Source organism: Struthio camelus, chromosome 2, assembly GCF_040807025.1.
Source record: "Struthio camelus isolate bStrCam1 chromosome 2, bStrCam1.hap1, whole genome shotgun sequence".
Classification (NCBI taxonomy): domain Eukaryota; kingdom Metazoa; phylum Chordata; class Aves; order Struthioniformes; family Struthionidae; genus Struthio; species Struthio camelus.
In genome coordinates, this window is record NC_090943.1 from 58,413,069 (window position 1) to 58,440,480 (window position 27,412).

General features: G+C 40.4%; 1 protein-coding gene across 3 annotated transcripts in view; it reads left to right on the plus strand.

The window, feature by feature from the left end:
- The first annotated feature begins 782 nt into the window (after positions 1 to 782).
- The window catches only part of SUGCT (succinyl-CoA:glutarate-CoA transferase), a 332,549-nt gene continuing 305,919 nt past the window's right edge, over positions 783 to 27,412 (plus strand). The window contains exons 1-6 of one of the 3 annotated variants that reach the window (XM_068935970.1): positions 783 to 1,149; positions 4,713 to 4,764; positions 4,882 to 4,955; positions 13,132 to 13,217; positions 14,185 to 14,235; positions 20,091 to 20,211. In XM_068935970.1, coding sequence (XP_068792071.1) covers positions 975 to 1,149; positions 4,713 to 4,764; positions 4,882 to 4,955; positions 13,132 to 13,217; positions 14,185 to 14,235; positions 20,091 to 20,211 — 559 coding nt within the window. In that variant the 5' untranslated portion in view covers positions 783 to 974. Of the gene's footprint in view, positions 1,150 to 1,574; positions 1,693 to 4,712; positions 4,765 to 4,881; positions 4,956 to 13,131; positions 13,218 to 14,184; positions 14,236 to 20,090; positions 20,212 to 27,412 lie in introns of those variants that run through there. The other 2 variants (XM_068935971.1, XM_009679424.2) reach the window with 2 other exon arrangements.

Here is a 27,412-nt window from a genome sequence, read left to right on the forward strand (position 1 = left end):
AATGTTGTACGTTCAGTGATAACAGCAAACTGCAAATATTAGTTTCTATCTATGAAACATTCATCTGTCCAGGAACTAGTTATCTCATAAAAAAACCTCTGATCTGCTTTGTATAAATACTGAGGCTTTAGGTTCCACTTAAATACTAATTGGAATCACTGATGCAACATCTGCAACAAATTCCCTGTTTATTAAGGCCAACCACCTATGTCCTACACATTAAGGAGAGTAAAAGAAGATTGTTAGTACTTTCCTCAACTCTTACAAGAGCCTCTGGTCTCAATATGTTTTCCAGGGCCCAGCCTGATATTCTTTTTCTAGCAACCATTTATTCAGGATGATACAGTTCTAACAGCGCAGCCCTAGCACATCCCAGTCACCAGCTTTTAGCAGGGTCAGCAGCAGGAAGCCTGTCTGGTCAGCGGGTTACCTAACGCTTGGGCTGCTTAATAATACTAAAAAGAGGAATGCAACGACCAACAAACCCATGAGGGGTAACCAGGCACCCTCACTGGGGATGCCTTACAGATTTGATGTGACCAGCAGGCCTATACTAGCGCAGTGAAAGTGTGCTGGTGCAAGAAGAGCTCCCCTCTTCCACGCGCGCAGGAACACCGCACCTCAGGCAACGCAACCCTCCCTGCGCTTGCTCTACGCGAAGCACGACTCAGCCTGCAACCAGCAGAAGCGCCCGCCCAGCGTGGGAAAAGACGCCACCCCGCGCCTGCGCGCGGCCGCCACCTGGGAAGAATTTCACGCTGCCGCAGAGCGCGGGAAGGGGAGGGGCGGCGGCGGGTGCGCCTGCGCGCTGCGGCTCAGCGCCCACCTTCTTGCGCCGCTCGCCGAGCCGCTGGGCGACGCGCGGGTCTTGCTTGCGCTTCGCTCTCAGCGGCTGTGCTGTCTCAGTTCCCTCCTCCCCGCCCTTCACTCCCCCCCCCTCCCCCCCCGGCGGGCAGCAGCAGCAGCGAGCAGGGATGCTGAGCGCGGGGCTGGGACGAAGGAGCTGCCGCAGCAGCAAACTGTGGAGGAGCCTGTGCCCCGCGGCTGCCGGTGGCGGCGCCTCGCCGCGCTGCCCCCGAGCCCTGAGCGCCGCCCCCGCTTCGCCTAGAAACGGCGGCGGGGCGCGGAGCGGGGGCACCCCCCCGGCAGGTAGCCGCGCCGCGCTCCCCTCCTTCCCCCTCCTCTCACCTCCGTTGGGTGCCTCTTTCCGCGCCGGTGTGATCTGGCCGCGCCGCCTGTCTGAGCGGGCGCGGCGTGAAAGGGGTGTGGGCACGAGTGGCAGCCGTTGGCTGGGGCGCGCGCGGGCGAGGGACCGTTAAGCGCCTCGCGGGCGTCGCTGCTGGGACAGAGCGAGGGCTGCTGCGACGCCACGGCCCCGCGGTCCCGGCCCCCCGGGCGGCCGCCGAGGCAGCCCAGCTGCCGAGGAGGAGGGAGGATGGGGGCGCACCGCGTCAGCGCCTCGTCCTCGGCACCGGCACCTGGCCGCCCTCAGCCCCGTCCCCCACCGGCGGCACCGCGCGGTGACCGTGCGGTCTGTGGCGAACCTAACCGCTTGCTTAGGCTTGCTGCGCCGCTGTTTTGCTGGCCTCCGGGGTTTCGCCAAGAGTAACCGAAATTGGACTTTGCCCGTCAGTTCTGCTGCAGCGGCAGCTCCCTGTAACTCCGGGTTGCGTCTGGCGTGGAGAGTGTCAGGTACTCAGGAAGCTCCCGTTAACGGAAAAAGTGCCCGCTGTCTAGTTTTGGGCCTGATTTGTCTGAGGTTACAAAACTCTGACTTCAAACAGCTCTTTTGTTTTTAAAGGAGAAATAAAAGCAAGCCACAGCAAAGTCAGTTTCCATTGACTGCCTGAACAGCAGGTCTGGCTTTCAGATTTCCCCGTTCGTAAATAGCATAGAAAAATAGCAACGATTGCGTTAGAATTGGAGGAAGTCTGCATTTTTGTTTCCTGAGATGAGCGTGCCGAATGCATCCCTGGTGTGAGTGGATAACGAATGGCTGGCGAATTTACCTGCAGTAGTGCTAGACTTGATCATTACCCCCTGCATGTATGAACTAAAAAGTATTGATCATGCAGTCAAGGGAGAGGCTCAAGAAGTGATGTTTCCTCTGGAGCTGAAAGTAATTGGAGTGGAATTCATTTATTTGCAGTTAATTTGCATTGGTGTGAAAGTATTGAATGTGGGGAACTAGTTGGCCCTTTTCCCAGTGTTTGCTTCTGTCATTTGAGAGTATAAAGAAAAACTTTTGGGGCTCAAACAAGTAAAACTAATTTAAATCTATTCTACTATGGAACAATCTCCCCGTTGGTTGCTTAGTCATATTGTTAAAAGATAGGCCAACCGTGGGACACCCTACCCTAAAAAGTTTAAGTCATCTTGAGAGACTAACTGGATCTGTTTATTCTTTTCTTCAGCAGAGATATTTATAAAAGATGCACATGGCTTTCCAGTTTACAGCTAATACAAGAATCAAAGGAATAAATAGTTTGTATATATGGTACAGTTACAGCTGGGAGAGTGGATTTTGTTTAAATCATTAAGTTACTAAAATAATTAAAAGGAAAAATATAAGAGAAAATACGGATTTGTATCTGTGAGCATTTTGACTATATTGAGCCACAATATCAACAAAAATACTTTAGAGAGGAATGATTAAGTCTGGATGTGTGCCTGATATGAGGCTAGCCAGAAAAAAGTAAAGATAGGACATACTTCTGATGGATTTTTTTTTTTTTTTTTGGTCTCCTTCGGTGGTGGATTGAGAGCGCTCTAGTGTTCAGGATTGGTGTGCCAACACTATTGTATTTTGATAGTCTTTGGATTCTGTGATTTCTAAAAGCAGGTTTGCTACATGCTAGTGTGCTACTGGAAAGCAAATTCGGGTTTTGCCAGTTTTATTTGTGAATATCTGTGCTATTCTAGCTTGAAGAGACCAACAGAGGTCTATTTCTTCTCTGACTTCCACAAGCAATTGAGGAAGGTGGACAAATCTTTCTGTTAAGGAGCAAATGGTTTGAGAGCTGTGCTTTTCAGTAAAGATGTTGTTTACGTATTTCCCCTAAACACAAAAGTAATCTCATTGTGAAGCAAATGGTGCACTGAACTCCTGAACAGGTAAGCACATGCTTAAGTATTTGCTCAACTAGAGTCAACTTGATAAAACTGAGGTAACTTGAGAGGATCTATGATGTTTACTTGGCACTAGCACTAGTATTTTCCAACAGCTGGAAAGTTGTCTGTGGTGTGACAGTCTGAGTTCTCCAGAAGGGTCTGAAACGAGCAAAATATCTGGGCATTCTTGGACAAGCATGTTTTCAACATGCTACTTGGTCTGCATATTGCATTAAAAACCAAAACCTATTAAACTCAAATCCCTCCAGAGTGATTTGTAGTAGTAGAGGAAAATGTCTTATAAATGAAGAATGGGATTCAAGTGAGAGAGCAGTGCAGTGAATGAATGAATGATTCATTGAGAGCAGTGCAGTGAATGAAAATATTTTAACAGAAATAAATAATATTTAAACAGAAGCCTAGAATTTCCAATGCTTCTTCATATTCTCTGTAGATACTTTATTATAAAAAGGTAATAGGGAGAGTTACGGAAGTGACTGTGAAGGGTGGCTCTTATCTGATGGAAAGATGAGCGCGGAAGAGGTGAAACAGGCGTTCACTGCTGCATAACTCTGACATGTGACACAGGGGATACACTGCCCAAACGCTCTGAGGGGCTGTAGGTCCTTTCTTCTTCCTGTTCTGCAGGGAAGTCTGTGTTCAGATTAGTAGTTTTCTCCATGTTTTGCATTGCTTTCTGTTATCTGGACGATACCCAAAAAGATGCTCCTCGTGGTTTGTGCTGTCTAATTTTTGTGGTGTTATCAGCCAGTGCGTTCTAATTCTTCTGTAACATTAGACCACCTTATAAATAGCAATGAAATTACAATCCCCATGGGGCAGCAAAGTGTTTTTATCCTCATTTGGCAATTAAAGAAACCAAAATAGAAGAAAACTGACTTACTTGGAGTCACCCAAGAGATCTGTGACAAACCTGTGATCTAGATTACAAGATTGCTTGTCCTATCTCTTAGATTTATTGTCACGCTGTTCCTTTTAAGAACTAGGTGAGGGGAAGGAGTAAAAGATTATGATTTCCTAGTAGTTATCTTGGATGTGTATTTGCTGTTGAAAGGCAGAACAAATATTTCCTTGGTTCTGCCTTCAGTTTTGTAAACTTCATTTTGGAAATGTAGAAACTATGCTGCAAGTGGTCTACATAGGTCAAACTGCTTTGCTTCTGAGGATGCTGTGCCTCACGTTGGCCTGTTAGCTGTTATTTTTAGTTTGTAGGTTGTTTTGATGTGGTTTGCTGTACTTTTATTGGATCTTTCTTCAGGTAAAACTTTGAAAACTGTATGAGTTTGTGTAGTAGGCACATTTAAACATCTTTTAAAAAGTAGTTTTACTGCAAAATTGCTAGGTGTTTAGACTAGGTTCTACAACGCTAACCATAAGGTTTTCCAACTTTGGAAGGTTTCACTCATGTTATGTACTCCTCACACCATACCTGTGAAGAAAACTTTATTATTCTGTAAATGGGAAGGGGGATGAGGGAGGATGGTGAGAGCAAGCCATAAAAGCAGTGTTTCAGACCTTCAGTGAGGAACATCTTAGCAGAAGATTCAAGAGTTAAGTTATTGTTTTCTGTTTCTTGCCAGATGCTAGTAATGTAAAGCCGTTGGATGGTGTGAAAATTCTTGATCTAACAAGGTTTGTGTTTGTTTATAGTTCAGAACAGTCTGTCTAGATGCAAATACTGTGATAAAGCAATGAAGAAAAACTTTTCTTTTTTTTTTTCCTTTTTTTTTTTTTTTTTAAATATTGCAGGGTGCTTGCCGGGCCCTTTGCCACAATGAATTTAGGAGATCTAGGAGCTGAAGTTATCAAAGTGGAAAGACCAGGTAAGGCTTTTTTTTTCTTTTATTTTAGATATGGTGAGAGTGCAGGCCAGTTTTGCAAATGGTTGTTCATGATTTTTGAGTTACTTTCTTCCTGCGTGATCTTCTGAGGGATTCTTAACACTAGTTGGATTTATGATAATGTCTTGGGTCATGTGTATGGGCTGAGAATGTAAGATCAAAAACCTTTGGAAATATTTAGAAAGAAAATACTATATTTCTAAGAACAATGCCATACACACCATCCCCAAATAAACAATTACTTTTCTAGCTATTTATATATTTTTGTGAAGCTATGGTTTGAGTATTTCTGAATCTTGTTGACATCATCATGCTATTTGCAGCATGTGGTAGAGAACTAGTTTTTAGACCATACATGTATCAGCAAACTTACTATTTGATTTAATAAGGCTATCAGATTGGTGAAGCATGATTTCCCTTTGGTGAATCCATGCTGACTACTCCTGATCACCACCTTGTCCTCCAGATGCTTACTGAGGACCTCCAGGAGGAGCTGTTCCATCACCTTTCCAGGGATGGAGGTGAGGCTGACAGGCCTGTAGTTTCCTGGCTCCTCCTCCTCACCCTTTTTGAAGATTGGGGGGACGTTGGCTTTCCTCAGGCACCTCTCTTGATCTCCATGACCTTTCAAAGAGGATGGAGAGTGGCCTAGCGATAACATCCGCCAGCTCCCTCAGCACTCGTGGCTGCATCCCATCGGGGCCCATGGATTTGTGGATGTCAAGTTTGGACAAATGATTTCTAACCTGATCCTCCTCGACCAAGGAGGAGTCTTCCTTTCTCCAGCCTTCCTCTCTTGTCTCCAAGGTCTGGAATTCCTGAGGACTGGCCCTAGCAGTGAAGACTGAAGCAAAGAAGGCATTCAGCAACTCTGCCTTCTCTGCATCCTTCTTTACCAGGGCACCCGCCCCGTTCAGCAGCGGGCCCACGTTTTCCCTAGTCTTCCTTTTGCTATTGATGTATTTGAAGAAGCCCTTCTTGTTGTCCTTGACATCTCTTGCCAGATTTAATTCCAACTGGGCCTTAGCCTTCCCTGTTGCATCCCTGCACACTCTGACAGTGTCCCTATATTCTCCCAAGTGGCCTGTCCCCTTTTCCACATTCTGTAGACTTCCTTCTTCTGTTGGAGTTCTGCCAGGAGTTCCTTGCTCCTCCATGCAGGTCTCCTGCCTGCTTTGCTGGATTTCTTCCTCAGAGGGATGCACTGCTTTTGAGCCTGGAGGAAGTGATACTTGGATATTAACCAGCTCTCCTGGACCCCCCTTCCTTCTAGGGCCCTACCCCATGGGATTCCTCCGAGTAGGTCCCTGAAGAGGCCAAAGTTAGCTCTCCTGAAGTCCAGGGTTGCGAACCTACTTATTGCCCTGCTCCCTCCTCATAGGATCCTGAACTCCACCATCTCATAGTCGCTGCAGCCAAGGCTGCCCCCAACCTTCACATCTCCAGCCAGACCACCTTTGTTTGTTAGTACAAGGTCTAGCAGTGCACCTCTCCCTGTTGGCGTCTCCACCACCTGAGTCAAGAAGTTATCATCAATGCTTTGCAGGAACCTCCTGGACTGTTTGTGCCTAGCTGTGCTGTCTTCCCAGCAGATGCCAGGGTGGTTGAAGTCCCCCATGAGAAACAGGGCCTGTGATCGTGAGGCTACTTCCAGCTGTCTGTAGAAGACCTCATCGACAACTTCTTCCTGATCAGGTGGTCTGTAGTAAACCCCCGCAACAGTGTCACCCATGTTAGCCTGCCCTTTAATCCTTAGCCGTAGGCTCTCAACTTGCTCTTCATCCACCCCTAGGCACAGCTCCATACATTCGAGTTGCTCCCTCACATAAAGAGCAACTCCACCACCTCGCCTTCCTGGCCCGTCTTTCCTAAAAAGCACATAGCCATCCATGACAGCATTCCAGTCATGTGAGCTATCCCACCATGTCTCTGTAATTGCAATGAGATCATGGCCCTGCGACTGCACACAGAGCTCTAACTCTTCCTGCTTATTCCCCATGCTGCGTGCATTGCTATACAGGCATTTCAGAGAGCCAGTCGAGCATGTAAGCTTCCCAGGAGAGGTGCTAGAGGATCCTCCATAGCCATGTCCCATGCTGTCTCCCCTGGCTGCGTGCACCTATTGGAGGCATCCTGACTTGAGTGGTGTTTTACTGAGTACCCTTTCTCTATACCACTTCCCTTCCCCCCATCTTGCCTAGTTTAAAGCCCTCCGTACCAGGCTGGCCAATCTGTTGGCAAAGACGCGCGTGCCCTGCTTGGGGAGGTGGATCCCATCACTCCCCATCAGCTGTTGATCTTCAAACAGGGTCCCATGGTCATAGAAACCAAAGCCCTGTTGCCAACACCAGTAGCGCAGCCAGTTGTTAACTTGGAAAACTTGTCTACTCCTCCTCCTGTCCTTCCCCCTCACAGGCAAGATGGAGGAGAAAACGACCTGGGCTCCCAGATCCTTGACCACCATTCCCAGAGCTCTGAAGTCCTGTTGGATGGTTTCCAATTTGCCCTTTGTGTCATTAGTGCCCACATGGAAGAGTGGCAGAGGGTAATAGCAAGGCATGGACGAGCCTTGGCAGTCTTTCCATGTCATCTCTTATTTGAGCCCCTGGCAGGCAGCAAAGCTCTCTGGACAAGAGGTCAGGTCAGCAGATAGGTGCCTCTGTCCCCTGCAGCAGGCAGTCACCCACAACAATCACTTGCTGCTTTTTCCAGATGTTCCTGCACCGCACAGGGTCTGCCAGGCCAGTTGCTTCCCTTGGAGCCATGCCCAACTCTTTCTCAGCTTGGAGGGCGCTAAACTTGTTCCTCAAACGCAAGTCTTGAGGAGGAGCAAAGCCTTTCTCCTATGAGAAGTGACCAGTTCCCAGCCTTCTTCAACAGTGTTACGATGTACTGTTTCATACAGTGCAGAGCCCTCTGACAACTCCGCTGCAGCAGGGGGTGGGGACTCCTGGAGCTGCACGGTCTCAGAGACTACCCTGTCAATCTCTTGCTCATCTTCTCGGATGCTACACAGCCTACTGACTTCCTCCCGTAAATCCTTTACCTGGCAATACAACTGATCAACCACAGCACACCTCGCGCAGGAGAGCTGACTGTCAGCCCAGGCCTCACGGAGAGGCCCCGGGCACTCCCTGCAGCCTGACACCTGAAGAGCTACGTCTGCTGTCTGAGGGTCTGTCTGGGTTGAAGCTTCAGACACAGGTGATGCAGCACCTCCAGCAGCCACTGGGGAATGTGCTCTGCGCCATGTCATGACCGTACCTGGGGAAGCACACACTACTACAAGAAATGAAGGTGCCTTCTTTGCCTTCTGGTGTCCTTCTGCACAAACTGCTGCGCAAACTGCTGCATCTGTTCGCTGCCTCTGTTAGCTGTGCTCATTGTGAATAATATAGCAGTTCACAGAATCACAGAATCACAGAATCGTTTAGGTTGGAAGGGATCTCTGGAGATCATCTAGTCCAACCTCCCTGCTCAAGCAGGGTCACCTAGAGCATATTGCCCAGGATCACATCCAGACGGGTTTTGAATATCTCCAGCGAAGGAGACTCCACCACCCCTCTGGGCAACCTGTTCCAATGCTCTGTCACCCTCACAGTGAAGAAGTTTTTTCTCAGGTTCAGATGGAACTTCCTGTGGTTCAGTTTCTGCCCATTGCCTCTTGTCCTGTTGCTGGGCACCACGGAGAAGAGGCTGGTCTCATCCTCTTGACACTCCCCCTTCAGATACTTATACACGTTGATGAGATCCCCTCTCAATCTTCTCTTCTCCAGGCTGAGTTCATGTAAAGAAAAAGTATAAAAATGTTCGTATACCCGTACATCATGCTGACTGGGATTATTTCAAGCCCACAATTACTTTGTTGCTATTAAAGTGTTACCAGAAATGATGTCACTGCTGATACTTAGTGACACTTTAGACTTTACAGGGTGCCTTTTTCAGATCCTTCAAGCCAGTGACCCTCAGGTTATTGCTTAGTATTATTAATTCAAAGACCTTTACTGGATTTTGTGGCCCTATCTTTTGCTTCTCCAGCAGACGCTGTAGGTGCTGTATGAGGACTGCCATTCTTTTTGAGCCTCAGAAAGAAAATACCTATCTGCTTTTTCAACCTGCCTAAAAATGCATTTTAAGCCTTTGCCATGTTAATTGGATATCTGTTGCTTATCAAAACACCAGGCTTCCAACTGGTCACTCAGGGCTCTTTTCTTCCAGAAATAGTGGATTTCCACGTGCAACTAACATTACAAATACAGTTTCCTATGTGTTACGAACCTATTATCTGTGAAGATGAAAATTTTAGATTTTGCCTTGCTCATTCTTGGTAGGAGCACGAATAACCACAAGACTAGTCTTGCAAAATTACATATGTGCAAGAAATTGTTTTTTATAATAGCTTAGAGATATATATTGATGCAGTTAGACTTTGTATTAAAAGTACTGAATAGCAAAGCTTAATTTCATATAGTAGTATATTGACATGATTAGAACCATGTGGTGATAGTTCCTTTCTCAGTTATAATATATAATTATAAGGAGGGATGATTCAGCAGCTTTTCAGAGCGAGGCCTTCATCAGGCTTTCCTGAAACTTACAGCATTCACATTTTAAAAAGAGAAAAAGGACTTAAGAGTGTGGTTTTTTTTTTTTTTTTTTTTTTTTGGTGAGGAATGAAAAATTTAAAGCTATTCTTACTTGCAAGGCATTACATTTTACAAAAATAAGGCAACAAAATGGACCAGATACCTGGGAGCAGTCCTTATTTTTCATAGTTTGATAGTAGTAGATGTAATGTACTATTACCACCTCATATATTTTTGTGACAGGTAGGTATAGTTGGTACGAAACCATGATGGAAGTAGTCATAAAGCATTCTATAACCTGCTCTGCTAAATAACGTACAAATTAAATATTTAAAGTGTATGGTAGACAGAAGTGCCTGAAATTCTGCACGGAAGGCAGTGGCCTTGGTTATAGGGAGAGGTGCTACAAGTAAATTTTAAAAGAAAACAGTTTTTTAATAAAAGTAATAAAGTAAACTGAAGAGTGTGATTTCATGGTTAGCAAGAGCTCTAAGTTACTGCTTTTCTTGAAAGGGGCAATTCTGATGCCCCAGTCCTCTTTCTCTCCTTGGCTACATACTCTTGTCCCTTTGCGGGTCTGTTCTAGCACTTGTATGGCTGTGAGTTAGCTGAATCAGAAGGCTGATCTGATTGAAAAATTAATTGTTTAAAGATATTTTATTTTACAAATATTTGATTCACATCTTTGATCAATTTCAGTAGTAGTAGTAGGTGTCTTTGTGATGAAATTGAATCCTTTAAAAAATTTCTTAAGCTACTTGTATTCATTTCTTTTTAATATATTTTGTTTTGAGTAGTGTGCTGTGCTGTGGAATTTCAGTTGCAAGTGTGGAGGCTGAAGCTGACTTATGCTTTAAAGCTGTGTTTAATAAGATTAAAAAATGTATTTTGATCGCTCTGTATTTTGCACTCTGACAGACTCAAACACTCATGTAATCTGTACCCAAGGGCATATCTTCTGCTTACAGCAGAGAAAACAGGTGTTTTCCCATTGGAGAATTCAGATTCTGCAGCTCACTTCTTCCTGAGCCTAGAGTTAGAACGTTTATAAAATGACATTTTAATTTTGGAAACAGTAACTCTACTTTTTATTTTCATTTTTCTTATTGTAAGAAAGATTGATTATATGAGCGTGAAAATACAAATATATTTAAGTTACTTATTAGCACAGCTTTTAGGTAATACTATGCAGACCTGGTTGGGTGATGGCAAGCATTTTGGTTGGTAGAGTATAAGGTGTCTTGGCATACTATATAGTCTTTTTCCTGCGGATAATTTTAATATACCAGTATGTTTTCATATTATTAATTAAAAATTACCCTGTCAGAGAAATCTTTCTCTGGACTTATGCAAAGTGGATGGAAATTATTTTCTGTATGAAGTAGATGTATCTTTAAAGTTCTGGATTTGAGATTCTTATAGAGGTGGAAATAGGAATTCATTCAAACAGGGAGATTTCTAAATTTACATGAAATTTTTCATTTTAGTGCTGGAAGTGTGTGAGGTTAAGTAGCTTCAGGTGCCTGTTTTCAGTTCCAGAAATACAGATTTGTGGAGTTCCTTCTGAGCCTGCTATTGTTGGACTCTGGATAATTAGCCTCATGGATAGAATTTATCTCTGACTTTTAGAAGCAGAAGGATTTTTTTGTATTTTAGCATAATACAACTGTTTTCTCTTTCCACTGTACATATGTACTTCAAATGCAAAGCGTTGTTAGGCTCTCTGAGTATTAGGTAATAGTAAAAAAAAAAAAAAAAAAAAAAAAAAAGCAGCTTCATTTTATTGAATAACTACATTTCTGAAGTTTTTCAGACTTTGGTTAGTTCTTAAAATTATGCAAGAAGAATAGCGCATTGTAGGGCATTCATTTCTTTTATAAATACTCCATGTATTTGGCCTTCAGTTTTGTGCATTGTTGTGTGTATGAAGCATGTAACTATGTCATAGCAGCTGCACGTTGTCGTGTATTTTTTCCCCTTTACATAAGCTTGCATTTTCTTTTTAATTTCTCTTTTCTGTAATTAGTAGATTTGAAAAGAGCCAGTAAAGAAAAAATACATTTCCTGTATTTTAAATAGAAAAGATATATTCATTGAATGTTTAAGAAATGTTTTGTCACGTCAGCCCACAGGTCATCCATTGCTCATTCACCACTGTTCCAAACGTTTGCATACTGTGACAGGGCAGAAACTAACTCAGTTTTATACCATCAGATGAGACTGAAAAAAGGTATTAATGCAAGTGTCTGGGTTATACGAGAGAGGCAATGTCTGTGGTTACGTAGGGACTGATGTTGTCAGAGATTTGCGTTCTAGCTTTCCAGAGTTTTGTTTTGTGGTTGAAGGAGAGTAACAGCCTCAGAATTCTTAATTTCAGACTCTTATAGCGTGTGGATAATCAGCTTGTTTTTGAGATGATGCCTGTTTTCACAGGAGTGTTATCTGTAAAGACAGGCTTACTCACACGCTTAATCTATGAAGGGTGGTAGTCACACTAGTGTCCTATGTGGAAAGTATTACCTGAGCGTATTGTTTGAATGGCTTGAAGTGAGAACATGTGGAGGAGAGATACTTTTTTTTTTTTTTTCTTCCCCTCAAGCTTCTTCGTGAACTATGTTTGTGAGATCATAAAAAGTACAAATGCTGATGAGTGTCAGCATATTTGTATATTTGTATAGCTTCTACAACAGTTGAGCTTAAATGGCTGTGGACTTCAGGTGTAACCATAGTGTACAGCTTAAATATATAACAGTGGCTATGTTGTGTGAGACTAAAGGTTCTTTAGCTCAGTTGTCTGCTTCTGAGTGCTAGTACCTAACACACGTCAGTGTTGCCTCGCTAAGGAAAGTTTTCACTTGGAGTTAACATGATTATATCTGAATTAAAACTTAGTTTTAATTCTAATTAAAATAGATTGCCAAGGTTTGTGATATTTAAGAAAGGTTTAAAATTGGGAACCAAACTTAAATGATACACTGACATGAGCAAGTGTCTGCAGCAGCTTTAATGCTGCCTTACATTTTTGTAAGGCGAGAGCATTCCGGAAGGAGGTGGGAGGTGGGGGACTGTGCAAAGGGTAGCAAGCGCTACCTTTTGCCTTTGTTCTGGAGCACACAAGTTGTTGCTGATCAGCAATTATCTTGACTTCCTACCCACAGTGTTTCAGGAACAGCTGACTGACTGCCACTGTGGGCACTCTGTGGCTCTGTGCAGCACAAGAGCTTCTGTTAAATTTTTCCAGATTGCCTGAAAGAATGTCAGTGTAGCACTGTTTTAAGTTAAAAATAAATGAAACCAATAAATAGATTGGTGGTACGTGGCTGTATATTTATATTTTTAAATTAAAAATAATTACAGCACTGGCAAAAGCCACATCTGCTTTGCTTAATCAGTTTTTAGGCATTTTTTGACATAAAAACCCTCTAATACATATATAAAAGTAATTTTTTACCTGCCCTTGTTGAAGCTTAGAAAATTTAAATATGACCTAGGGGAAAAAAAACTTTGTATATGTTTTTGTTTCTTGCCTGTTTAATACTGGACAATGGCAAACATGGTGTTATTTCTTTCAGGAGCAGGTGATGATACTAGAGGCTGGGGCCCACCTTTTGCTGGAACAGAAAGTGTTTATTTTCTCAGTGTCAATCGAAATAAAAAGGTAAATGGAAGTGCCATATTGAACATTGGCCAATGTTTTCTATAATTGCAACTGAAAACATAGTATTTTCCATTCAAATTACTGTTTTTTTAACTTTTCCAGTACAAGATGCTGAACTTTGTACAGTGTGTAATCATTGACAAATTTAGATGACTTGCAACTAAGTGGAAATGAATAGCAAGAAATCAAAAATATGTAACAAGGCAAACTTCCAATAATTTCATTTTCTGTTTAGTTTTTTTTGCAGTAGTAACAATAGCGTTAAGTTATCGAAGTGATTACATTTCGGAAGAAAAAACAAAATGAGTATTTTGAACGAAAAAGGCTGCAAATCTCTAGTATGGTCTGTGATTAGCTAAGGCCAATGCAAAATCAAGCGTGGTCCTGCCTGTCCTCAGTTGCCCGTGTTCCTGGTATTCCCTCTGCTCAGCTGATGTGGGAAGCAAATCAACTGAAATTTAATCCTGCTGAAAGAGAGGATTATTTTTTCCAGATGGATCAGTATTTCAGATGGGTCAGCTCAGCTGACCTGCCTCACCTGGCAGCTGGAGTCAGGGGAGAGCAGGAATCATACTACGATTAAGCTGGCTGAAGGTGTAGCTCATGAAATCTCAGGGTTAGGATGAAGTTTCACAACATGCCTGAGGAGCTGTTTAATTGCTTGCTGCCGTCAAAAAGGAGGTTCTGGTCTCCCCATCTGTAGTTGCAGAAGGTGCTGTGCAAACATACAGTGCAGCTCCCAGCTGCACATGTCTCAGATTGCTTCCCTCAGACTTGTTTTGGTGCTTATTTTACCAACAGAAAGTTATTCTTTTTGCAGGGAGGGCAAGCGTTTGTGTTTTTATTTTTATTTTTTCCAGCTGTAGTGTGAAACTTCAGTATTGGTTACATTTAGAAGTTGATGACAAGTTCTAGAAGGGCTTTCACAGAAATGACTGGAATTTTTGTTTGTTTGTTTTGTCCCTAGAGCATAGCTGTCAATATGAAGGATCCAAAAGGAGCCAAGTTAGTCAGAGAGGTGGGTTCTAACAGAATGCAAATTGTGCCTATTTTGTACTGTTTAGGTCCTTAGTAGTAGGGAATAAACTCTTCATTTCAAATATTAATTTGATATCTGACAATGAAAAATAAGTATGCATGTGTAACTAATTTGTTAAATCACAGTATGCTGCCTCGATGCTATGTGCCTTTGGACTCAATGCTCAGTGTGAGTTACAATTATTTTAGATAGTATGAATTTTACATAAAATTTTATCAAAGGCCAGAGTTGTGATGATCAAATTGTGCTTTTATATATAATGCTTCAAATGAAACATTGAGAGAAAAACAGATAACAACTTAGGGCTTACATTTTACAGTGTTATGAGTAGCGGACCATCTCCTTGTGATTTTTATCGCTGTATTTGATCTTGCTGTACAATTTGATCAGTGCAGCCTGAACTCCCTTTTTCTAAGGAAGTCAGTGGGAATTTACAAAAAGGAGGGCTGGGCTCCAATATTTGCAAGTTTTTGAGTGCTGCAGTGTTTTCCTGACCTCAGCTGCTGGGCAACTTTTTGAGAAGTGCTGTCCTGTAGGTCAAATTTCACATTTATATTTCTTCCCCACCCTTAGTATTTCGGTTCAGAATTTGAGTGATATCTTTTTCCACTGAAAAAATAAAAATATCGTCTTTCACAGTCTGTAAAACTTGGGCTTTGTCATCCCTTTTTTATTTATTGAGAAGGATAGGACTTTCTATTTGCTGCTGCTGTGTTTTTTAGCCCTGCAGTACTAACACATCCAAGAAGGTGAGCTGACTTCTTTTACTGTTTATTTCAAAGTCAGTTCCAATTGTTTCCCTTTTCACAGTGAAGCCATATATTTCCTGCAATAACTGGAATTTGTCTGGTAGTATCTTTTGCTAGGAATATTATGTAAAACGGCAATAGGTTAAATTAAGACCCTCAAAAATATCAGACAAATTAATCTTTCTTCTGTCACTTCTGTAAATGAGACTGTTCATATGGAAATTTTTGACGTTTATAAGCTGAGGCTTCTCTGGTGTCCCCTCCCTGGTCCCTTTGTTGAACAGAACCATTTATTGTTGATTGCTATGAAACTGTATGTTCTTCTTCTAAAAGTCTGGCAAACAGACACAGTAAAAATAATTTTGCTTGGTAGAACACAGATGTATTTTAGATAAAATAATCATAATCTTTAAGAATGGTTTCTCTTGCATAAAAGACTTTAGCTTTGTTACCTATTGTTTGACTTCTAAAAGCAGGGAAATAAACTACTCTTAAGAATGTCCACCGGTCCCGCGTGCGTGGGCTGGACCTGTTTAATGAAGAGGTGAAGGCAGCTGGGGCTATGAGTCAGGATGAGCTGGAAGAAAGATGGCTTGAGCATAAGCTCCTCCTGTGTGATGGCTGCTGTGATTAGGAAGTTCTCTTCTCTCCTCTTGACATTCGTACAGGAAGATTGCTGCTTGAATTTTTTCTTTTTTTTTAAAAAGGGGCTTTTTAAAAAAAAAAAAGTTTTATTCTTAAATTTACAACTTCTTTCAGCCTGCAAGGTTGAAAATATTTTCATGGTTTGCAGAGTTAAATGGGTGGTGACTTGAGAATTTGCAGTGTTATAAGCTTCATGCTTGAGGTTCAAGTGTCAAGTTGAGATCAAATCCCACATGATCTGTAAACTGAAGCAGCAACTTTCCTTTCCCTCATTTATCATGCAAGAGCATCAACCTCTCTGACAGCTTCAGTGCCGGGCTTCCCACCCTTCTCCTGGTAAGATCTCTTGTGCTACTGTAATGTAGAGCTAATATCATGCTGCGTATAGGTAGCTGGCAGTAAGAGTACTTAGAGCTGTAGACAAATGGTTCTTACAAGCAGCAGTATTAATTTTTCCCTTAGTCTGGTGTCACTGAAATAGTCAAGTGTATATGGGAATCATTTTCTAAGATGCAATATTGCAGGATTTCCAATAGAAAAACTAGCTCTGTTAAATATTTGTCACGCTAGCTGTGGAAATGAAGATGATCTCTTGGGACGAAGTTCTTTCTGTGGTAAAGATAAAGCTGTGACAAGAGATCTAGCTCATGAGAAATTAGAAAGTAACTGCAAGATTCAAAAAATTGATCTGCAAATGAGGAACAAATGGTCTTGTTACCAAGTTAGATTTCTTATACTTTCTATCCTTTTATAAAACCTGCTTTCATAACCACTACTGCTTTCTGTTCCTTAAATCAATGGTGCCCATCTCTGTGGTATAGCAAATTATAAATGGGCTAGTGTGATGAGGCATTACTGCAATGTTTAGTGACTCTGTGGAGTCATTCATTGTTTTGCTTGGTTTAAAGTGATAGTTTTTTGAAGTATTTTGTGCAGAGGTCTTGGCATTATTGCATCTGATATGGAACCAGAGTATAATGGGTTTGTGGTTTTGCTGAAAAGAATGTATAAATAAATATTATCTGTAAGAACAGGCTTTTCACTATCAATTGTCTCCTGGTAACATCAGGATAGATGTGTTTAGAAGTGTGAGCCTTGTTCAGTGATGCGTCTGCTCTGTTGAAAAGTAGTGTTAGTGTCTGTAAGGTAATTCATGCCAAAAATAAATGAAAGTTTTGGGACAGTGATTACTCATAAGTAAATACAAATAGCTGTGTCCTGAAACTAAGCCCTAAAAAGAAAAGTAATAAGGTTATAAAGTTTTTATAAAGAAAGATGACATGGTTAGAATAAATTATTGTCCTTCCCTCCCACCTATACGCTCCTAGTATAGCCCGTATAAATTTTTAGAATGATACTAAAAAGGCAAGTGAATAAAGTCTTGAAGTAGAAGAAAAAAGCACAGCACTTGACAATACAGTCAGTGGTATTGAGTAAGCTGAAGAAATCTGTTAATCGGCAATCCAAACTGCTTTTCTTCCTTTAGCACAGCACTAAAATGCTTCTCCAAAGGTCTGCTCTTTCACAATACAGGATTATTTTATATTTGAGTTCCCACAGATTTATTCTTTGGTCTTTGTTCTGTGTCACTTCTGGCCTGATTTCCCTTCCTAATGCATTTTATTCACTGTTAGCTGCCTTCCAAATACTTGAATGTCTTACTGAATGAATGTTTTTTTCTTTTAATCTTTTTAGAATATTATTCAGCAAAGTTACTTTCAGAAGCTCCTTTTTCAGAACGTTCAAGAAACCTTCCTTGTGAGGATTTAGCCTTAACTAGTTTTGAATTAGTTAAAATTAGTCACTTAGGGTCAGCATACCTCTTTCTCTCTGAGGATTATATATATGCATATCGGTCTATATGCAGTTCTTGTAAAAATTCTTCCAAAAGGGATAAATTTCCATTACTGAGTTGCTGTAGCATCATAATTTGTTACTGGTATTAAGTTTAATATGGCTGCTTTCGCACGTGTAATGCCTTTTTTCTTTCCTGAGGCATGGAAGTTGAGCAGATGAGCGTACTCTCTGGCATATATACTCTTCCAACTCAGACCTGTTCTGTATTGCCCTCTTAGTGGAGGCTAAAATAAGAGAGGGATAGATGGAGAGGGCTTGCAGGGCACAAAGTGTGAAATTTCAGTTGACAGTGGACTTACAAACCCCTTTGAGTTCTAAGAACAAACCGTTGCTTAGGATCAGAGTCTCAGAATCCGATTATCAACAACTGCCGAACTGCGAGTACCTTATGTTTGCTTAAGTGAGCATCACAAAACGTGTACTGTGCAAATGCACAGACTGCAGCCTCTACGCATCAAAGACTATTTCCAGCATTTATGAGAACTTAAGTACTGGAGCTGGCACAGCACTCTTAAGATATGCTTTCAGCATTCAAATTCATCGTACTGTGTGGGAACATTAACTCTGCAGAGCTGGGCCAAGTCATTGTATCCTTACTCAGCACTGTAGTCATCCCTATGTGTTGTCATGTCCAGAGGTATGGCTTTTTTTCTTCCCCTTTTTTTTTTTTTTTTTTTTGTGCTGCAGTGCAGTAAGTGACTATTTTTTTTTTCTCAGTGCCTTTTAGGAGATGTTGTCTACATTGGATACCGTGTACCAAAGAGTTGTTGATTCTCAAACCGTTCTAGCCCATACCCTCACTGTAAATGGAATGGATTACAAACCCCAGTGAAAGCAGTACAGAAATTGTAACCTATTTTCTCTCTTGGACCGATTAAGCTAACTAAGGTTTTAGTACTACCACTCTGAGAAGGATTTATGATTGAATGTATGGATTGGGAAGGATTTAGGGAGAAATATAAAACCTTATTTTTCATAAAGACATACCACTAAAGAACAAGCAGGAACCCCCATTAGGTGGTTCTTGCCTTACTTGACCGGTTCTGCTGTCCCTTATGGAGGACTGGGAGAGTTATGGATCAGTCTGTGAGCTGCTTTTTTTTTTTTTTTAATAGCTAATGTTGACATTGGCGTTAGCTCTGTGGAAATCTTGATCTTCTGGAGAACCTTCTTGTGACAAATGTCTGCTTTTTTAATAGCTTCCATAAAATAACGTTCTTTTCACTTATATGGGATCCCAAACTGAAAACTAGCCAGCTGTCTACGTTGACACTTGGTGCTTATTTAGACTCTGGACACTGCTTCTCATATTACTGTAGTTATTTAAAACTAGTAGTCCTAGAGGTTCTTGACATGGCCCCTTTAAAAATACTTCGCAATATTTTAAAATGCACTTTTACCTTATACTGAACTTAGAGTTTCTGTAAATGCTATTGATGTCTCCTCCATGCACCCAGTTAAACCATTCATAAGTTGCGTGCCTTGTTGTCTGAATAAGTTTGTGTCTGTCTTGTTAAATATTTATTGGCTTGGCTACTTCTTTGGCCTTATATTCATCTAAACAGCATACATACTAAAACATTAATGCTTGTGATTGCTAATATGATGACACTAGTTTATAGAAGCAGTTCTCATATACTGCACATATTCAGCCAGCTATGTGATAGTTTCAGAAAATATGACTCTCTGGTCAGCTTCAAATAATCTAAAACATTTCATTTCTTAAGGTTATGCTTAATTCACATATGCTTATACATGTGTACCTGTAAGGGAATAGTTTCTTAAGTTCCTTGAAAAAACACCCGAACCAAAAAACTCTACAACTCCCCTAAGCCCTACATCTTTCTTTTCATACGTAATTCTTTTGCCTGAGAAATTCTTAATTAATGTGTCTTATTCAAACTTATATGTGATTAACTATTTATAACTTCTTATAAGAAGATATGATTCAATGCCCATCAAGGTCATAAATTAATCTTTAACTTGAGTAGATTTTGAAGTAGGCTGTTCATTCTGTTGTGATGCTGAAAGTCATGCTACAGTAGTTGACAGCACTGTTCTAACTGAGGTGCCTTTAAGATGTTTTTTGCAACCTAATCAAATTGAGGTGCTGTCTATTTTGCTTCTGTTTACAGAAAGTGGGAAACATAGCCTCTATTACAGTAAGTGTTTTGAAATAAAAACACATTTTACAAAATTATTTCTAAGGCAAAGAATAGTAAAGATGCTTCCCTTCTACCCACTTTTTCCTCAAACTAAATGCATATATAAAGTTGATGACGGTTCTGTAAAGTATGATTTGGTCTTGGGAAATTGACATGACACTGATAATACAATTATGTTGCAGTTTTATCTAATGGCTTTAGGATTTCTATAGAGAGTCTTTCCTAGGTATGTAGCACCTCTAATGTGTAGTTAGCAGAGATGCATAGTCTGGCATACCTACACAATCTGTCTAAGTTTGTAATTCTTTTTTCTGCCACAAAGATGGGAACAATCTTGATTAGCAAGATTTTAAGTTACATGAGGAATTTGTTGAACTTTAAGAAGCTCATTAACAACTCATACTTTTCTTTTTTAAAGCTTGCAGCCATGTCTGATGTTTTTGTGGAAAACTACATCCCTGGGAAACTGGCTGAAATGGGTCTAGGTTATGAAGACATTAAAAAGATTGCTCCTCACCTAGTATACTGTTCAATAACAGGTATTTTGTTTTCAGTAACTTGTGTTTGTTATTTCCTTTATTATGCCAGCCATCTTGCTGTAAAAGTCCTGTGGTTATATAAAAATGTATTATTTTTATGTCCGTTAAGATTAAATTGGAAAAGAGAAAATAACTAACCTAGAATAGGTTGGTAATTTAGATTTTCTTCAGATAGTTTTATTGTGCCAATTTAAATGTTTTACATGTTTCAGATTTCCAATCTGGTAATCTTAGTGGGCTTTCTTTAGTGCTCCCACAGCCTCCCTCTCTCTTTTTGAATTATGTTGTGGAGTTGTGTTCATGGAAATTTTGTTACTTTGCTACAGTCTATCGACTGATAACTGAAATGGGAGAAGAGTTGTAGGTGGTTTGGAAATGGTGGGAAGAATGAAAAGGAGGTAGAGATATGACTATCAGGGCCTGCAAATGTACCTGTAAAATTACTTTTCAGTCTGAAAAATCTGATATTAAACATAATCAAGCACTGACATTAAAGGATCCATGCATGTAAAGTCTACTGCTAAACTGCAATTAAATTAAAACAGGGAAGCTACAGATATTTGTAGACTAGTTTGAAAACTCTGGTTACAAACTGGACTTTATGTGTTTCTGAATTTCTGAAGAATAAGTGGCTTTGGCTTTTTAGTTTTTGGACATTGATAGCATTTAATGGGAACCAAATAACTACTTAGTCCGAGACAATTTATCATGTCTGTGTATTTTAAGAAGACAAGGACAGAAAGACAAATATATTCAGGGCTTACCGAGAAACCTCTCATTTGTCTGTCTTTATGTACCTTTTTTGGTTGGTTGTTAGTAACCAGAACGTCTTTCACATTCGTTAAGATATGTAATCTCACCATTGCAATTTGTCAAGTGTGTATGTGTGGGGGGGAGTGTTTTTTTTTTTTTTTTTGGTGTTTGAAGGGTGAAAGAAAGGGTTGGTTATAGCTGCTGTATCTAGAGTTGATGAAAAAGAATAAAATGATAGCCAAGTTACAATTTATTTCTGATAGTTTGGACTTTGATTTGGTAAATCTGTTTTCCTACTGATACTGTGTGTCATTTTTGAATGTTTTTATGTTTCACTGATAATAGATGCAAAAATTAATCAAGTAATAGGCTAAGGAAAGATGTAATTTAATTTCAAAGTAAGATGGACAGAGAACATACAGTTTTGCAGTTTAACACTTAACTGGTGTGTAAATACTCATCATTTCATTGATAGACTATGACCCTTAAAGGTATTTGGAGGTAAGAAGAGCTAAGTGATACTTATCAGGCACCTATAAAATATTTGGGATCTGAAATTCTGGTTGCACTCTGATCAGCTCTCTTTTTCCGTAAACTGATAGATCAATTTAAAATCTTGAAGAAATAGTTGTTACGGTTGGTGATGGAACTCTTGCAGATTATCTTGCGTCAGAATTGAAAATTACTTGAGGGTGACATGCCGCACAAAGTTGAATGAAGTAAAATCATCACAATGCTTCCATGTCATTTTACTTTTTTCTTTTTTCTTTTAATTTTTAAAATATATACATGATACAACTATTGCAGGAACCTAGTCCTAAACCTGCACTGAGGCTGAAATATCATTCACATTCCCAAATAACACGTTTTCTTATTTTGTTTATCTTATTCTCTTAAAAAGAGAATAACATTCTCTCCAAAAATTTAAAGTTATGGTCACTTTTTTGTATTTATCTTTTAGTTAAGTTTTCTTAATTACTGGAATTACTATTATATCTGTTCAAAAATAGTAAAAGGAACTGATAAGTATTTGACAGAGGATACTTAAGTCTTGGGGAAGTTCAAGAGATGATGTTTAAGGATCATGCAGTCTCTGGGAATGAAGACATAAAAGCTCTAGTACCTTAAAGATCAGAAATCAGTGACGTTAAGGTAGGAAATAGAAGAGCCTCAATCTAAGCAGGTTTAAGGGGCAACCAGACTAAGACCAAATGTAGGTGTGTCACAGTGGGGTTATAATGGGTGTACTAAGACTTTAGGCACTAAAATTTTTTTTTTCTTGGTGCAGTTAGGCAGAGGAGTGATGTGAGAGGAAAGAACTCCTGATTTTTTTCTAAAATGTCTGTGACCTAATTCAAGACATTACAGTTAACCATTCTGTCGTGTTGGTGACAGTACTGCACTCAAATATTCTTATATGTGTGGGCAAAAAAAAAAAGAAAAAGTTTAATGTAGTAACTTTTAACTTAAAATACATAAAAATCAAGAATCAATGAAAAGGAGATCAAACTGTTAAAACGCTTGCTAATTAAACACTGCTTAACTTAACAAGTCAGATTAAAACATATCTCGCCCATCAAAAGAGGGCAAGAGAACTTCCCTCCCCCCCCCCCCATAAGCAAACAAGGTTAGACAAAGGAGTTGCTAAAAGTAATAAAACCTTAAAAAGTGAAAGTAGGATCCAGAGAAAGGAAATAAACCAGTAAGTTGAATAGCAAAATTAGCAGAAAACAGATTTAGCAAAAAAAACAAAAAAAAAACCAAAAAACCCCCAAGATTTTTGAGGAGAAAATCTGTTAAAATAATAGAATCTGATAATATAAACTTACTGTAAACACATCGGTAGTTGGAAGCCTATAGAACTGATATATATTAAGGCTTGAAAAAATTCAAGGAAGATACGAGTATGGCAGCAGAGTTACTTACGCCGCTGTTCATTATGGGGATGGTTGGAAGAATTTTCATACTAGAACTATCTTTTGCAAGGGATCAATTTGAGAAACTTTCTCAATCTGAAGAATCAATATAAAAGATTTCAGAATAGATTGGTAAATGAATACTTACAAATTAGCTGTATCAGTATATTTGAATAAGGTGAATTTTTCGTCTGATCCTATGTTAAGGCATGTCATAACTTTGCCAGTGAAAAACACCCCCTCCCCCTAAATTAGTAACTGCACACATCAAGCTGTTCATCTAAGCATAGGAATTAGTCCATATTCCTTTTCTGAAACAGGCAGTAGGCCTAACTGGCAATCCTGTGCTTTTGAAGGCCCCTTTTGCATGCATTACTTACAAGGCCTGGCGTTCAGATGCTTTTCGTCTCTTCTTTCTGGCTTCTTGAATGTGAAGGCCTATTAAGAAGAGTGGGGCTTTGGGCACACACATCTGTCTATGGGCAGTCTCTTGCGTGTTTTAATTTTGGACACTGCAATTTTTGAGCAAAAATAAGGTTTAACTAAGGTAATTCAGGCATCTGAGATGGATGTCTGGGCTTGTGCGAGAGATTGCTGCAAAAAGCAGGTAATGCTGCATTCTGATGGGCCCTTAAGAGGTATGTGCTTCCCTCTGACTGTTGACAGGAGCTATGCTTGCGACAATGCAAGAGAATAAGGTGTGGGATTAAAGTGGCATGAATCTGGGGCAGACTAAATCTAGTAGATTCCTGAGAGCTCAGATGTAATGTTTCAGATGGAAAGAGAATGAGAACACAATCTAAAGTTATTTGGTAACGCCATCAAAAGTTACGTGTTTATAAAATGCCTAGCTAGGGTTATGGAAAATATAAATTAAGGAAGATCTAAAGAGAAGTATTGTTTGTCAGATGTAAGAGATGTGCTGGCTTAGAACTTTGGATTAAATGGACTAGTTGTCTTCCCAAATGTTGAAAATGGTTGAGACAAATTATCTTGGTTACAGAAACCCACATCCCACATCTAAACAGTGGGATTTCATTCATCATTTTGCACCTCACTTAACAGACTGTACCAGAGATAATAGAAGTATGTTAGTTCTCAAGCCCTTTCTGGTTTGGGAGTCCTGTGAAGGATAATGATACACAATATAACATGAATTATGTTATATGGTCTTTGAACAGAGGAGTCGAACGAGTTATGCTGTCTAATTCAGCCAATTTTGAATATGCTTTTTAAAGGGTGTATTTTATACATCAGAACTACTGTTAACAGACAGTATTGGTCATTGTTAATGACTATCATGAACACTTTAGATGTGTGAATACATAGAAAGACAGACATTTTATCATAATATTTGATAATAAATAAGTAACTAAGAAATAAACATGTCTAGTGTGTCAGAATCAGGGTCTTTTCCCAACTTTAATTTCTGATTTTCTTTTTTTCCTCCCCTTATTACTCAGTCTACATGCTGAAGACATTATAGTTTTTTCATTTAATAAATTACAAATAATTACTGGACCCTACTTTTCTTATTCATTTTCATTAAGTCATTAATGAGACTGGATATCACCTGGAATGGTTTACTTTCTTATTTTTGGAACTGTGTTACCTTTCAAGTTTGAACATCATAGGTATGGAATGCAATCGATACACAAGTAATTTGAAGGAATGTATCTCATCCTACCGCATAACTTGTATAGCAGCTGTGATCAAGATGTGTAAGACTTGTTTCTGTCTCTGTCACCTAGTTACTAAATTAAAGCAAGTTGGATATTACATTTTTTATATTTATATTTGTAAATCCATCTAAAAATGCATAAAGTAACCTTCTGACTGTAGACTACACTATATCTTTCCTTTGTACTATCCTAAAGAGTGTACGTGCACGCGTTCTCTTTTTTAAGCATAAGATCATCTCTATTTTTTACTCTTCATAGACATGGTGCTTGCATGCACTTTTTAAAGACTATTATTTGTGAGATTTGTGTGAAAATACATTTGTCTTGGGAATTCAGAGTCGCTACTTGATAGTCAGCACTAAGCAATAATCTTACCTTCCCAAAGACTTGCGTTTTAGAACCTTTTACCTCGGTTATCGTCAGGTTTGGCAGCCGCTGATTGTATTTTGCGTTCTTGGTCACACTGGTGAATAGCTATGCCCCAGTTATAAGTTAGGTTATTTGCCAGGTCCTTGAAGTGGTTCAGATGCTGAATTGGTGCGCTCATTGTAACGTACTCTTCTGGGTTGTTTAAGACTGCAAGAGCTGGGCCTAAGACTGCAAGAGCTGGGCCTGTTCAGCCTGGAGAAGAGAAGATTGAGAGGCGATCTCATAAATGTGTGCAAGTATCTGAAGGGGGAGTGTCAAGAGGATGAGGCCAGTCTCTTCTCCGAGGTGCCCAGCGACAGGACAAGAGGCAATGGGCAGAAACTGAACCACAGGAAGTTCCATCTGAACCTGAGGAAAAACTTCTTCACTGTGAGGGTGACAGAGCACTGGAACAGGCTGCCCAGAGAGGTAGTGGAGTCTCCTTCGCTGGAGATATTCAAAACCCGTCTGGATGTGATCCGGGGCAATATGCTCTAGGTGACCCTGCTTGAGCCAGGGAGATTGGACTAGATGATCTCCAGAGGTCCCTTCCAACCTAAACGATTCTGTGATTCTGTTGCGTAGGAATTTCTGTTTTGTACTCCTTGATGTTGAGCCAGATGGAGCTGGTCTCTCTTTGGAGTATTTTGCAGTGCTGCAGTTGTGAATGGTTCATCTATGCTGTCAGTTAATATTCCATTAAACTTATTTCTACCTCTGGGTGATAGGTGAAATGTCATGGAGATATCACCAGTTTACTCTTCATTTAGTGTTTCCTTTGGTCTCCCTGTTTAAATCCCAGTATCACCACTAAATCTAGTCTAATCAGTCCCCATTCCAGATCTGTATGGTTGCTCCTAGCCTCACCTTCTCCTCACTGCCTAGTACTGCTGTTTCTTCCTCTCCCACCTACCAATGCCCTTGTGCACTCCTCTGGTCTCTTTGCCAGATCTGTTTCCCTTCCTTCCCAGTCCATATCCTGCCCCCCTTTCAGCTCCTGGCTGTGATTGCCTGCCTCAGCCAGTTCAGACTTTCCTGCCTCCAGTTCAGCTTCTGACCAAATATCAGATTTTCCCTATCCCCTTTGGCTTTAGACTCTCACTTTCCTACCACTTCCTCTCCCAGGCAGTCTTGTTCTCCGTCCTTCAGAACCTTAACTCTAATCTGTTTTCTACATTGCAGTAGTAAAGGACCTGAGCAGAGAGGACAGTATCTTTCTATTCTTGTTTTTTTGTGTGGTATCTGCATGCACAGTTGGTGTGAGTAGCAAAAGCAAAGCCCTGAAAGTCATACAGTACTGGGCTAGAGCCGACTCAGTTACTCTGGGGACAGCGTAAGTACATCTGCTAGAACAAGCTGCTGGGACGTGTGGTATGAGGAGCATGCACATCACAGGCTGAATCTTGGGAGACTTTAGCCTTGAAGCGCTAACTGTTTTCCTTGGAAAGTGCGTTGTGGTTTCATTTCCCCTTAGCTTAAAACTGGATAATAATCCTAACATAAGCCTCCCATTTTTTTTCAAGTCTTCATCCCAAGGAATAGAAATTCTAGGGCTTTTAAGCAAACAGCTATAAGAGTTTTTATTTGTTTGCTAGTATAACAAAACTCCTTCTGCCCCAGTCTTGCGCTTAGAAACAGGGGAACCGTTCTGTGAGATATTCTGAAAACAGTTGAAACTTTGATTCTTATACAGCTTAAAGGTCAAGAACAGACTCTGCTATATAAAAATGCTTTGAATTAGTAGAACAAGGACGGGGTGACTGGTTCAGCTGAATAGGCGTGTATTGTAATACTGTGTAAAATCTGGAAGACACGCTCCTTAGGAGTCAGGAGATATGACACTTTACAGTTTATTCAGGCTTCAGCAAGTTTGCTTAAATACAAGAATAACGTTCATTTGGAATTGCCTCTTTTTAAAATTTTGGACTATTGTAAATTGTTAGCAATTGTAAAATGAAATAGAGTATAGTTTTTCAGAAAGCCCAGGGTCATGTGTAGGTGAAGAGTTTAGACATAGGTAAGCCAAGAGCTGTCTCTTTTTTTGGCATTTTGGAACTCCTGATTAGTAAACTGAGTTTCTTATCTAAACAGTTCTGATTGAATGTGTCCAGCCTTGCAGTGGCTGTTACTGGGCTGAGGATTTCTGTGACGTTTCCCAACGTTCCTGCTGCTCTGTGAGGGCTCTGAAGCCCCAAATTGTCTGTTCTCACTCACAAGTTGGCTTTGTTGCTGATGAGGGTAATCCTAGAACTAGTTTAAATATAATATATTATGACAGTTCTGTGGTTGAAATTGGTTTAAGTTGTTGAAAATTGGCTGGTTAAACTAAATCATGTACAGGTCATAGGGGAGTGACCGTTTATTGCTATTGGTACAGTCTGTGTAGCAGACTGTAAGAAGTAAGACTGTCACGATTTATTTCTGAACAGGAGGGGGCACTGT